We start from the raw sequence: 13,311 nt of genomic DNA on the forward strand, positions 1-13,311 counted from the left end.
GAGTACCAGTAACAACTAAACTAAAAATATTTTTAAGATTACAACCTCAATGTCAGGGGTGATAAAAATGTACTGTGCAAACCACACGTGAGTGAATAAACCCATTTAATTGATGAGAAACGATTGCTTACTTTGAAATAAAATTATTCGCATAAAGGATTTGAAGAACTGGCCCGTCAATGTTGACATCTTCAATTGAGATGCCGCTGTAAAGACAGAGGGAAATTAGTGTTGGTTACTTGATGATCAGTTTCGTTTCTAGTGCGCATTGACGTTGCCTTATTACCTTGGTCGTGTCAGGATGTTTTGCTTTCTTCTCAAACCTTTATGTGACTACAAGTTAAGGAATTAGACAGAAAGCCTACACACATGAAATAAAATAAAAACATTTTCAGGTTGTTTTTCTGTTTTGGTTACAGAGACGTGGAGGAGCTAACCGTGCTAGCAGACGTGAGCTAGTGCTAGCACACACTGAACACAAGGATATTCTCCTCAGTGAGTCTCTGAATGTAGTCATCACACTCCTCCAGCCTGCTCCGAAGCTGGCTCGTCTCTTCCTTGTCTTCCTCATCATCTGTGAAGCGAATGTGCGTCGGGACCGGCGGCGCGGAGTCATCAAGCTGCTGAAAGAGCTCATTATCCCCGAAATCAAGCTCGGCCATCTTTCCCTGCTCTGCAGCCCAGGACGGGAAGTTCAGAGGTGAAAGCAACGACTCTCCGTATTCATTGGTCCTCCTCATGTCACGTAGTGGACTCACAGACGTGGGTTTATGTTTGCCCACACAGTAGCGTTACAGGTTACATTTTTCCTACAAGAAGAGAAGGAACCATTCCGATATCGATGCTCGAGTTTAGATTTCACAACAGAAATGTTGGAATAGTTATTGTGCTCCGTTTGAGAGGAGTCACTTTTAATTCGTAACGGCTTCTTGGGTCTGTAAGACAGCGCCGAGGGCTAACGACAACACACACTGTTTGTGTTCAGTTGAGCCAGTTCAGTTCGGTTACTTGCAGATAGTTTGACTTCTCTACCTTTGTCTACAGCGTTCAGGTAAAATACTTAGCCTTTCCACAGGACAACACACAACTGTGACTAAGTGAGACGCTTCATTTGCTTCCAGCCATGTCAAGCTGCTCAACTATCCACTTAACCTTACCGCAGTGGGACGGGGGCTCGCGGAAAATTCGTTTCATTTACTTGATGGATCTGACATCGTTCAGGCTGACAGAGTGTCCCAACAAGGTTAGTGACAAGTATCACATAAAGCACAAATATGTGTTTTTAACTCTCATAATTTCAACTAAGATGGCAGATGTGTTTTTATAATCACATTTCCCATAACTCTCGAAACCAGCTAGAGGGTGCTATATCGCCCATCATCATTATCATCACAGCTCCATTCAGGAGGGAAGTGATCAGTCATATACTTTTTAATTGTATAACGAAAAAATCAGAATGGATGTGGAGATAATTATATTCTGATTTAATATGTACGTATCATACAAATTGTATTTTTTGTTGTGTAATATACATTATCACAAACAGGAGCTCTTTAAAAATATATATATATATAAAATCTGTCCATTTCCCAATGTATGTCCATATCTTAAGGTGGCTTCATATGTATCATCTCTGTATCTGTTTCAGAGTCCACTTTTTCCCCTGTATTTAGGAGCTGATCTCTTCTCCAACACGGACATCCGTACAGACAACCATCCCAGATACCACGCCAAGTTTGCAAAGAAAGGATTGGCAACAAAAATACATTTCTCCTCAGGTAAAATGCAACTAGAGGGTTTAAAAGAAGTACCATCAATGCAAACACCTGTATACACATGACAGTGTGGTCTTCTTGTTGCAGCATTCAGGTTCCATGGGTTGAAGGTGCCTACTGTAAATAACAGCCTCTGGTTCTACAGCATTCAAGGACTTTTTCGAGTAGCCTTTGAAATGTACAGTAAGCAAGAGCAGCTCGCTGTGCTGGAGAACTTCCAGGTACAGTACAGTTCATATTTGGTGTCTCTACCTGATTTTTTTTATATCCTTTGATATATTACTGCCTTTCCTTTGTAGGATGTTTGGAAATCGCAGATAAATGACAGCCCTCTGAAAATGAGTTACAGCCTCAGTGTGCAGCTCGACTTTAAACTATCCAGCAGCCTGCATGACACAGAATCAATCAATGAGATGTCACAACCTCAGCATTGCCAGGTTGGCAGAGGATTTGTGGACGTATGTGGCAGTGGCACAAGTAATACATCAGCAGATCACGATTATTGTTCTTTTCCTAAACAGAGCATGCAACCTGAAATTGTGTCCACAGTGAGACAGAAATTGCATAGCTTGGATGACAAACTCTCCTCTGACACTCAATGCTACACAGAACAGCTTGAAACAATCTCGCTGCTATTGGAGAACATTGATCGATACATGAAGGGGAATCTAGAAGAAAAGGATGTGACAGAAACCGTGTTAGCCCTGCTAAAGGCCAAAGACTGGGGCTGTGTGTATTCAAGTTCCCTGCTTAGTTGTATAGGACGTTGGCTTGGCCAGCAGTTTCATGCAGCCAATAGCAGCATCAGCCAGAAAGTGGAGGGCTTTAAAGTTCACCATATTGAGCGAATTAGTGACTTGCCACCTGCTGAGGAACTAGCCACAGAACTATTCCCTGAGGCCATGCGAACACTGCTGCTTCATTGGATGGGTTTAAGTGAAGACTCCACCTTGGAGAAGAGACACAGCGAGTACCCAATCCTGCTCCTTATCCTCGAGTTTGCCAACCACAACCTCATCACTGGCGTGGCTCATGTACTGTACTCCAGTCTAATATGTAAATAAGAGTGGATTTCCATGTAGGTGTCAAGAGAAAGTGCTGCAATTTGAGTGAAAATCTTCTAGTATTGTAATAAATTTAAATTTTTGTATGCAAAGTTGTGCTTTCTTTCCTTATAACAGTCTATTTTTTGATGCACATACTACTATCAGGTTTGTTAACACCTAGGGCTGAGTAACTAAAGTAAACTAAACAAGTGACATTTTGTGAAGATGTCCTTTTTCTGATGTAAAGCATAACAGTAGCATTTAACTTGACATCAATTTAACTCCATCTGATTTTGACCTTATGTTCATTTTTTTCCCCTACACCCAGAACCACCAACACTATTTGAACCCAAACGTAGTAACCCACAAAAAGGTATCACATAAAAACAATGTTAAAGTGATGTATGAAAAACCTTACTCAACACAAAACTAATTTATTTCAACAACAACTGAAATATGTGATAACTCCTCAAGCACATCTTGAGGCAAACCTGAAGACTAAATGTATTACAACCCACTGTTCTGTTTTTTCCCCCCCAATCAGGAGAAATGAAAACTGAGGGATTCTGATAATGCTACATTGACTTCAGATGCCTATCACTGGATGGATGTACAGTGTTCACTTGAACCACATTATATTCAGTTATGTTCAAACAATCACATATCAATATATATTTGGAGTTAAAAAAAAGCTACCACATTATTCAAACAAATATCTAATTTTAACCAGTATCAGTCAGTCAAACTGATGCGTCCTGTTGCAGAGATGTACAGATTAATAAACACTGAGACAAACTCAGCATCTGGCCATTTACACTATAATGTTCCAATATGTGAGATGTTTATCTATAAATAAGTTACAGATTCAGAGCAACATCCATGCAGGCTTGAAGGCTAGCGATGAACTGGTGGTCCTATATGATCAGATGAGTGGCAACGACAGCCAGTATTTGGCACTAGATTGAATCCATTCCACGTGAGAATGAGGAGGAGAAGCCGAGGCCCATTCCCCTCTGGGTGTGGGTCTGAGACCGAGCCATCTCATACTGAACGTCAAGGTTCCTGAACATCTCCTCCTGCTTCTGAAGAGTCTTGATGCCTTCATCGTTAATTGGTTTGGAAGCTTCAGCATCATCTTCTCCCTGTAAAGACAGCACATTCAATTTAACTCTGATATAACTGTGATATAGAGAAGACTTAACCGTAGCTTCAAACCACACCTACTGGTTAAGTAAAATAATAATTAATACTTACTTTAATACCCATTAGTTTGCGAAATTTAACATTTTGGTCCTTGTTTCCAAAATTTAGCTTCTCCCACAACTCAGCTGTCTGAGACTTGTCCTTAAAAATTAAAAACAGAAATGATAGGCAATATGTAATGTTAAATATATATTAAAATATTGTACATTAAAACATCCTTTTCTAAAGACATATTGTGTAAGTATGTTTAGACAATTTCAAGAGGGAAATAACTGGTGGATAAACAAGAAACAAAGTTAAATCTTACCCCTTCCTTCTTTCCTTGCCATAGCATTTTCCTCTTTTTCTCCTGCTCTGCAAACTTCATGGGGTTTACAGAGGATGGGTTATAGTAGCTGGGAACAGCAATACCAGTCTCTGCCAGTGTTTTTGCTTGAAGGGCTGCCATTTGTGCTGCCATAGCAATCTGAGGCGTGACCTGCGTCCCAGAGGCCAGGAGGGCTGCCACATTTAGGCCGGGGTTTGAGGCAGCCGCTGCAGCAGCAGCAGCTACTGCTGCAATAGGGGCAGCCACTGGAAACAAAACAACAACCAGCATAAGTAAGTAACTAATCTGGACTCAAGGTTTTAAATCTTGGTGCAATAAGTGCTTCTCACCAGCAGCTATCTCCTGCTGTTGCTGCTGCTGTTTCTCAAACATTTCCTTCTCCTTCTGCTCCTGTAGTTTCTTTGCTCTCTCCAGCCTGGAAAGAAATAGAGTAAAGATCTCATTACTTATTTGGTTTAAAAGCACAGTGTGCTTGCTGTTGTGTACCTAAAAGTTGTGATATGATCTGTAAGCAAAAAGTCATAGCTCAACATGTTGGAGACATCAGCCAGCTGAAATTAGGGTCAGCATATGTATTATTTGAGTATTTTTGCCTTCATTTAACAGGGGACAGTAAAGATTTGAACATGAGATGAGAGAAAGAGAGGAGGGGCAACATGCAACAAAGGTCCCCGGCCAGACTAAAATATGTGGCTGCTGAAATTACGGTCAGTGTCTTAAAACACCTAGGCCAACAGTACACCACACCTATCACAATATTATGTTTCCCTGTTTTCCTACCAATGCGATTTCTTTTTATGAACAACAATGCTCTCTGGCAAATTCAACATGAATGAGAAGTCAAATTACAGCCAAAACCAGTGGTCTACAACTTTCATCTGAGTAACTTCAGGAAAGAATGTCTCAGTTGCAGGCTGATGGTGAGGTTTAAATTTATTTCTCTGTTAATGCTAACTAATCTGTGCTTGACTACTAGCCATATCATCTTCTTAAAAATTCCAGGCATTAATATAGCACTAAAATAGAGCAGTAAAAATTGACAATGTCTGTGAAATGAGAAAAAAAAGGCTTTGTAGCTGCAAGTATGCAGATGCAATAATTGCCACTAACATTGCCCAGAATTGGCCAGAACAGAATGACCAACCATCTATATTGTAAATGCCCTGTAAGCTGTTGCCTTGCCTTCTGGCCAGGGCCTCTTGTGCATCCATAGCTGTGTTTCGGCCCCGGAAGGCAGGTGGATTAACAGACCTGCTTCTGCTCTTTCTGCGCACTTTCTCACTCCTTTTCTTTCGCTCCCTGGTGGAATAAAAAAAACAAGTCAATGTAGAATGGCAATCATGCAGGGAAAAAAAAAAAAAAAAAAAAAAAAAAAAAAAAAAAAAGAGGAGTTCGAAAACACTTAATCCCCTGACCTTTCAATTAAACTAACCTGCTCTTACTGCGACTTCTGCTATGATGACGGTGTTTGGTCCTTGAACCTGAACGAGACCTTGCCTTCTTCTTCCTGTCCCGGCTGCGTGATCGTGATCGCCGTTTGTCCTTACTTCTGCTGTTATGTCGCCTGAAAACAACAAGACCCATCAACATGAATCAAAGATATTACTGGCATGAATCAGAGTCCGACCATAGTTTTTTCCTTGATAAATGTTTTGAATAAATGGGTCTACTGAGTGGTATTTAATGACACCAGGACATCTACAATAGGAATAAGGATACATTTGTTTATTAATCCAGAAACTATTACAGACCCTTGATAACAATGTTTTTTTCTGTGTCATTAAAACAGTTAGAACCTGCTTAACATATTTCTTTATGCAGTTTAGTGACCAAACTAACCTCTCTCGTGAGTGTGACCTGGACAAGCTCCGACCCTTGGAGGGCCTCCTGTCTTTTCGTCTGGATCGCTCCTCTCCGTTCTCTGCTGAAAGTCTCTCTGGATCTTGCTCATCTGTTTTTCTGTGCGATTTTGATGGCTTCTGAGAGTCCCTCTTTCGTGCCTGTTTTAAGAAGAAGTTGTCTCTTTCAGGAAAATAGCGCAACAAAAAGAGTTAGTACCATGGCTTAAAGCAGCAGGTATGTAATAAATTGAGACAAGTTTAAAAAAAAAAACCTTGTCATTTCAAATCCACTTTCATAACATATATAGAATGTCATTCTGTGAACATTACAAATGCTCACACATATTTTTATATATATATATATATAAATACCTGTGGGCATTTCAGGTATAGACCAATTTGACTACATTAATTTCAACATAATTATAGAAAGAATCTCTCAAATCTTTTACGAGTGTGCATGCAAAACTTACGATCTGATCCTCAGGAAAAAACTTTTGTCAGTTCAGCAACAACAACAATTCAATGTTACCTAAGTGCTTTGAACTTGATGGTCAGGGATGGGCATCCAACTTACATCATAAAACACAATTATAAATTCACAGGAAAAATACTGATAAACTTACTAAATTAAAATCATGCTTTTCTACAACATATCAGGTTTATCTTTCCTATGCAACAACTAAAGTCAAATTCTCACACCATCTTTACCTCATGGGTAAATAGTTTGGAATGGGCCATTATTAGTATGATGTGGCTTATCACTTAAGAGGACAATAGTTCTTACTCTTTATACAGACAAATTAGTTTGAAAGGCAATCCAAACACCATGAGATTGTGTTTGAATTCATTGTATGTTTACTTATGCCCATCCCTAGCTGAAAGAGATGCAAAAGTTATTTCAAATTCTTCTACTAACAGTGAGAGACAAAGAGTTTGAATGGCAGATAGTTACCTGTCCCAGTAGTAGACATATTATTTTGCTATGTCAGCAGGGTCTTCTGTTCAGTCTCTTCGTGCATTAGCACGCTGAGTATGATTTATTGTAGAAATGTTATCATGTGATCTACACACAGGTTTTAACAAAAAAAAAAAAAAAAAGGAAAAAATATCTACTCTTCACCATTTAATATGGTTACATTTAATGACAGATATCCAAGGATGAAAGCTTCCTTTGAGACATGTCAACATAGGGAGGGTTAAAAAAAAGGACCCTTTCCATGTGCGCAAACCCATCTCCCTCTATGTTTTTTTCTTAACTTTGGTTATTTAATCTTATTTTACCTAATAAAATATACTCACCTCGACCTAAAATTAATAAGGAATACAACATAAGGCCTTCAAAATCACATCAAATGTGTGTCTAGTCATAGAAATGAATTTATTATTTACCTCTTTGCTCCTGCTGCGACTCCGTCTGTATTTTCTGTCACCTGTAAACAGCAGAAAGAAGAGTGCTGACAAACGTATTTTTCAAAATTACCCTCTCAGCAAACTTTTAAAGAAAAATGAGCAAGCACATTCAGAGAAGCAGGCAGTAAAGCTACAGTATATAGTATTTTCTAAAGTTAGTGGAGCAGAAGTTTCTGTTGGGGAATTGACTCTTTATTAATTGACACATTAAATCTACACTTTTGAAAAGAATATGACTGCAGACATTTCCCACTAATTGAAAATTATGTAATCACTGTCACATGCTAATGTAACTAGATGATAGTGAAGCGACTTCAACAACCTCACAAATATTAGGATACATTCATTTTCACGGCTAAAACAGTGGGTGACTCTTTTCTTCCCACACACTCCACTGATACACCTCATGAGTGTATATACTGAGAACAAATATCATACCATGGCCCTAATTCTTCTGGCGTATTCAACACTTTCTGGATACTATTACTGAATACTAACGTTTTCGTTCCCTGGAGCGTGACCGTGAGCGTGAATGGTGGTGTTTGGAGCTTCTGGGAGATCGAGATGACTCCATGCTGTGTTTTTTTCTGTGATGAACTGGAGAGCCTGTTCTGGTCAAGTCGACAGAGTCGTTGTCACTTGCCTGAAAGAAATGGATATGAGAAAAAAAAAATACACACTGTAGGTGTACGCACTCATGAAGGCAGTGTGAACTATTTCTTAACATTAGCCCATTAGAACACCCTGAAATATAGGCTAACTGAGATTTGCAATAATGTTAAAGCACCAGTGTGTGAGACAATTAAAACTAGGACAGTGTAATATAGGATGTGTTTTAATGTCCCTGAATGAATTACTTTTCTACTGTGGGTTAATCATTTCACTCAATCTTGCAAATGAGACACACACAGGCAATGATGATCTGCACCCTGTTAAATACAAACCAATTTCATGATGTTACTTATGTTTTTAAGTTGATTAGTTACACAACAAGTGTCCTATTGGAGCAGTTCTAATCGAGATTATCAATTAATAATTTCTTTGCCAAGCATTTATATCATACATTTGCTCATTAGCTTTACAAATTCAAAGTGCTACTTGCATTACTAAACTTTCCTAATATCTTTGTTAATTTAATGGATTTGATACTTGTCATGTCATTTGGCTGTCAAGGGTTCAAGGCAGTTTTAGGGCATTGATTTGGCCCACAATAACTTGTTAGGAAATATTTTTCAATGAATTCCTTTATTAATACTGATTGTTTACTTTATAAGTAAATTGTTTAAACTTTTTAATTCTGCCTTCTATTTATGGGGACTTTATTTTCATTTTGCACATTCTGTTTTTCCAATTTACTGTACATCTTGTGGTATTAACTTAGATGTGACATCCTTAGAATATCTGTTTAAACAACAGAGACCAGTCAGAATAAAGTCAAGAGATAATTCAGTATCAATTTGATATAACGTTAGCCTACTTTAGATAATGGGCCTGTGGTTATCATCCACAGACTAAAAACAGAGCTTTCAAACGTGCTATCAATAGCACTAGCTTAGTCGAATAACATTAAATAAAGTAAAGTCCATGTCACAGGCCTTCACAATGTTAACCAGCTGCTACTGATGGTTGTTTCAGGCTATTCTCTTAACCAATTCGACATACGACATCCGGATGATTTTATTATGTCATGACAATGCTTTGTCAACCAAATGTATAGTATAACGCTGCCCTGATTGTTAAGGAAACGGTAGTGTGACAAGATAACAAACCAGTTTGCTAACACGCTATCTATACTAGCTAAATCCAACGACGTTCGTCATTCATACTTTCGTCAGAGAGCAATGTAAGCGTTAGCTACGTCGCTAAGCTAACTTAAGCTAACCGCCATCTTTAAGAAAAATTATTTCTAAATAGAATCGTAAACGTATAACGATACATAGATATTAATGCATCCGCATATGTCTTGATTATCATTATGTAATGGTACTTACCGACATGATCCCGAAGTACAATATATATGTCACACAGTAGTTGATTTGTTCACTGTACAAACGAATAGAGGTAGTTAGCTGCTAGGGGAAACAGCCGTTGTCTGGGGCTCAGGGCTCAACTAATTTGATCTGGGATGCCAGGTTTTACCTCTTGAATCCTCTACATTCAGGCATATTCCAACAAGACTTGCATAACCCAAATCAAACGGACCAAACAAAAATCAATGGTACAGCAAACATGTAAAACTATAAAAAGATAATTCCACTTTATTGAAGACAATGTGGTGATATGTAATTACATAATAATTACGGGAAAGGGCTTTTCGTAGTGTTTGGAAAGTTTGATAACCTGTAATACTAGGATTGACGCTGGTATTTTTGTCTTATAAAGCCCTGTACAATTCCTTGTTAATTACTTTAATTGATTCTAATTCTAAAAAAATACAATCACCGATTAATGAAAGCAAAATGCTCCATAATCTTTAAACCACTGCCGTAAATGTAACAGAAGATCAATTGACTAACCACGCAAGACCGGTTTTTGCCAACCTGGCAACACAACAAGGCTCTCTGGACATTTCTACAATGCCACGCCTCTCTGTTGGTGGGCGGCGAATTTTATTCCCTGGAATAGGCCTGTCAGGCCGCGCATACTTTCAGGCTGTCCACAGCCCAAACACATTTTGTTAATTTTATGTTTAGGTTTAGATTTCAAATGGATACCAATAAAATACAGACCGTGGATGGGGTTTATTTCTGACAGTCTTAATGAAGGTGGCCTGGTTTGTACGTAGCGTGTGAGGGAAGTTGGATCTGGAAGGCAAAGCTCAGGGAGCATCTATTTCGACATAGAAGAAGAAGCAGCAGCAACAAGCAACCCGCCAAATTCTAATACTTTGAGTTATGGCGACTCTGGGTGTTGTAGCTGTCTGATTTTTTCAGTAACGTTAGAGTGGTGAGTTACTATCAACTAAATAAAAATAAACTGCCAGTTTGCCGTTGTTCATAGAAACCAGCAGTTCATCTTAGATGTTGTTGGTCTTGTAACTCTTGGTTCAGTTAACGTTACTAGCATTAACATGAAGTTGGCGTTAATGCACACATGATTTATTAGCCAGCCTGGCTAATTTATCGCATTTCAAGTAATACTCAAAACCATAATAACACATTTCTTCCATGTAATTTAGCTTCACGAAATGACGATGTGGAGCGACGTTGAACTTCTGACCAACGAGGACACAAACACTGTCCGTTTCGGCAGTGTGTCAAGGGAGGAAAACGGTAGCGGCTTGTATCAGGTGGATACACTGGTCAAAATATCCACTGCTAATGAGGTAATGTTCATGAATGTCAATATTTACAGTAACGTACACGAACATGCTCCATTTATTTTACTACACTCTCACATCCAGGGGCGTAGCAAAGGATTGTGGGTCCCCTGGGCCCTGATAGAACCATTCCTCTTATTTCTTTTAAATAATACTTAGTTGTGAATCTTTTAATAATAATAATAATCTTTATTTATAGAGCACTTTTAAAACCAACATTACAAGTGCTTTACAAGAATCAAATACAAGTTATAAAATAATTTATGTGTGCAATATTTAGGAGGATCTATTGAGAGAAATGCAATATAATAACTATGTTTTCAGTGGCGTATAAAGACCTTACATAATTAACCGCTATGTTTTTATTACCTTAGAATGAGTCATTTCTATCTACATACACCGCAGGCCCCTTACATGGAAGTCACAGTGTTGCTCCGCCATATTTCTACAGCAGTCCAAACGGACAAACTGCTCTACAGAGCGCGTTTCGTCACTACGTTGAATATATTCGAAGAACAATGAATTTAAAAGAATTCACTGTTTCCGCCGACCTGATTTCCTCGGGTAGATTGTTCCAGAGCCTCGGTGCTCTGGCTGCAAATGCTCTGTTCCCTCTTGATTTCAGCCATGCTCTGGAACAAACAAAAGCCTATTGCCCGAGGATCTCAAGGTATGAGCTGGCGTGTAGGTTACTAGTACAATCAACCACCCAACTTGTAACAGCACTTATCAGTGATTGGATCTAAATGCTGGTTCTTGCAGGTGCAGGCAGATCCCTGTCTTTCCTCCTACAGTGGTTCAAACTGGAGCATTGTTGTTGCTGACAAGACTGTAATCCTGTTTGACCAGAGCTATCAGACCATCCTGCTGCTTCTTCACTTTGGTATACAACACCTTTTCATATTCCTCCTTTCATCTTCACGCTGTTTGCTATTTGTCAGATGTCAGTTGGGATGCATCCAAATCGGCCGGCCCAGATTTGTTAACATGACTGATGGACACTGCGTTAAAGCTATCTGTATTACTCCAAAATAAATCAGTTTGAAGATAATGTAACCGTTCAGTCACGTGCCAGATTTCATCATGCTTTCCCATCAGTGTAGCTTGACATTTCACAGTAACTACTGTACGTTAATACCAAGATTTATTTTTCAGAAACTGATGTGGATGCCATTGACGTATGTCTGGAAGGCCAGTTTTTGGTAGTCTGTGAAAGAAATGGCAACCTTCATTTGATCTATGTTCCGCACAAGAGAATCCTTCTCACCAAGGTAAGGGTGTTTTCTTCTTATTTATTATAAGGCCTCCTATATCGTCGGTCACTGTTATACTGTCTTATTTCACCTACAACACTTGAGATGAAAAAGATGATGGCAACCAGCCAATAGTCCTGATAACTTGTGTTCTCTTGAGTTTGAGTTGTGTTACGTGTTTCTGTTCATGTACATTAACATGTTGTGTCATTTCCTTGTTTGTAGGCTTTGGTAGAGAGACCATCCAACTGCAATAAGAAAACATACCGCTATCTCATCATACAAGAGGACAAGACATCCTTAGGTAAAAAACAATTACAGGAGAATGAGTAGAATCTTAAGGCCGTAGTGTGCACTGGAAACAAATGGATTTAAAATTTATTCTCTAGGTGTTTAATGATGTGTTATTGTATTGCCCCCGTTTTGTTTTCTGTTGACAGGGATGTACCATGTGTTCCTTCTCATAAAGGATGGGTTTTTCCACATTACAAACCTTGCGCTGGGGAAGATCGAGACAGGTAGCAAAATAGCATATGCAGTAAACTTAATGTTTTGTTGGAGCCATTTTGTTGATCGAGTTAAATATTCATTGTTTTGTTTTCTCTGCAATCACAGCCATTGAAAAAATGGACATGGGAGCTTTGAAAGAGGTAAGTTAAAGCAATCTTCTTTCCATGCAATAGCAAAATAATTTTCTTTGAACAGCAGAAATATAATCACTCTTTTCCTCAACTCAGCTCCAGTCTCTCATCAAGATAGACTTCTCTTCCACCAGTGATTACCATGATGAGGGCTGCAGTACAGCAGTGATGTTCAATCTGGGCCATGAAATCCACTTAATGATTGGGGTCGGTGTGAGTTTTATTAATTTATTTTAATTTATTTACTACCTCTACCAATAATACATCTGTTACATGTGACTGAAAGCAAATTGAAAGGACAAAATAAATTGCTTCAAATATTAATTGCTAATTTTATTTCAGTCCCTGTTCATACTATGCTAATTTCTCATTGAATATCATTCTGTCACAATGCTTGCAAAGAAATCCAAAAGCCTGAATTTTACAATATTTATTGTAAGTTAAGCATTTGTGTAGATTCCTGCTGGTGGAAATCGTTTTAAAACTTAGTTG

The 13,311-nt window shown here is 38.6% G+C and overlaps 4 protein-coding genes across 12 annotated transcripts in view; 2 read left to right on the forward strand and 2 right to left on the reverse strand.

The window, feature by feature from the left end:
* zcchc8 (zinc finger, CCHC domain containing 8) overlaps positions 1–853 on the reverse strand; it is a 7,708-nt gene extending 6,855 nt beyond the window's left edge. Inside the window, exons 1-3 of one of the 4 annotated variants that reach the window (XM_046034488.1) lie at positions 488–852; positions 287–329; positions 132–206 (exon numbers count right to left, since the gene is read on the reverse strand). In XM_046034488.1, the coding sequence (XP_045890444.1) occupies positions 132–206; positions 287–329; positions 488–740 (371 nt within the window). In that variant the 5' untranslated portion in view covers positions 741–852. Of the gene's footprint in view, positions 1–131; positions 207–286; positions 330–487 lie in introns of all 4 variants that reach the window. The other 3 variants (XM_046034490.1, XM_046034491.1, XM_046034487.1) reach the window with 3 other exon arrangements.
* On the forward strand, positions 324–2,931 carry si:ch211-110p13.9 (uncharacterized protein LOC562347 homolog). Of its 4 annotated transcripts, none has more exons than XM_046034493.1 (5): positions 324–700; positions 1,122–1,243; positions 1,649–1,778; positions 1,863–1,996; positions 2,075–2,931. In XM_046034493.1, exons 2-5 carry the CDS (start codon positions 1,124–1,126, stop codon positions 2,837–2,839), a joined length of 1,149 nt encoding a protein of 382 aa, XP_045890449.1. In that variant the 5' UTR covers positions 324–700; positions 1,122–1,123; the 3' UTR covers positions 2,840–2,931. The 4 variants fall into 4 exon arrangements, with proteins under 4 accessions (XP_045890449.1, XP_045890450.1, XP_045890448.1 ...); XM_046034494.1 differs by lacking the exon at positions 324–700 and adding an exon at positions 740–1,051; XM_046034495.1 differs by lacking the exon at positions 324–700 and adding an exon at positions 741–1,051 and having other exon boundaries at positions 1,163–1,243.
* Positions 2,932–3,239: 308 nt separating this feature from the next.
* rsrc2 (arginine/serine-rich coiled-coil 2) lies at positions 3,240–9,750 on the reverse strand. 2 transcript variants are annotated; one of them, XM_046034499.1, is made up of 10 exons: positions 9,598–9,750; positions 8,105–8,249; positions 7,586–7,626; positions 6,192–6,352; positions 5,785–5,916; positions 5,604–5,651; positions 4,682–4,767; positions 4,332–4,597; positions 4,076–4,165; positions 3,240–3,963 (listed from the first exon to the last, which is right to left on the reverse strand). In XM_046034499.1, exons 1-10 carry the CDS (start codon positions 9,601–9,603, stop codon positions 3,778–3,780), a joined length of 1,161 nt encoding a protein of 386 aa, XP_045890455.1. In that variant the 5' UTR covers positions 9,604–9,750; the 3' UTR covers positions 3,240–3,777. The 2 variants fall into 2 exon arrangements, with proteins under 2 accessions (XP_045890455.1, XP_045890454.1); XM_046034498.1 differs by having other exon boundaries at positions 5,535–5,651.
* A 488-nt stretch (positions 9,751–10,238) lies between these two features.
* The window catches only part of kntc1 (kinetochore associated 1), a 24,345-nt gene continuing 21,272 nt past the window's right edge, over positions 10,239–13,311 (forward strand). For both annotated transcript variants that reach the window (XM_046034496.1, XM_046034497.1), the window contains exons 1-8: positions 10,239–10,552; positions 10,785–10,931; positions 11,688–11,808; positions 12,081–12,196; positions 12,404–12,482; positions 12,619–12,696; positions 12,794–12,828; positions 12,916–13,026. In XM_046034496.1, coding sequence (XP_045890452.1) covers positions 10,794–10,931; positions 11,688–11,808; positions 12,081–12,196; positions 12,404–12,482; positions 12,619–12,696; positions 12,794–12,828; positions 12,916–13,026 — 678 coding nt within the window. In that variant the 5' untranslated portion in view covers positions 10,239–10,552; positions 10,785–10,793. The remainder of the gene's footprint in view (positions 10,553–10,784; positions 10,932–11,687; positions 11,809–12,080; positions 12,197–12,403; positions 12,483–12,618; positions 12,697–12,793; positions 12,829–12,915; positions 13,027–13,311) is intronic.

This window comes from Micropterus dolomieu, linkage group LG21 (genome assembly GCF_021292245.1).
Source record: "Micropterus dolomieu isolate WLL.071019.BEF.003 ecotype Adirondacks linkage group LG21, ASM2129224v1, whole genome shotgun sequence".
Classification (NCBI taxonomy): domain Eukaryota; kingdom Metazoa; phylum Chordata; class Actinopteri; order Centrarchiformes; family Centrarchidae; genus Micropterus; species Micropterus dolomieu.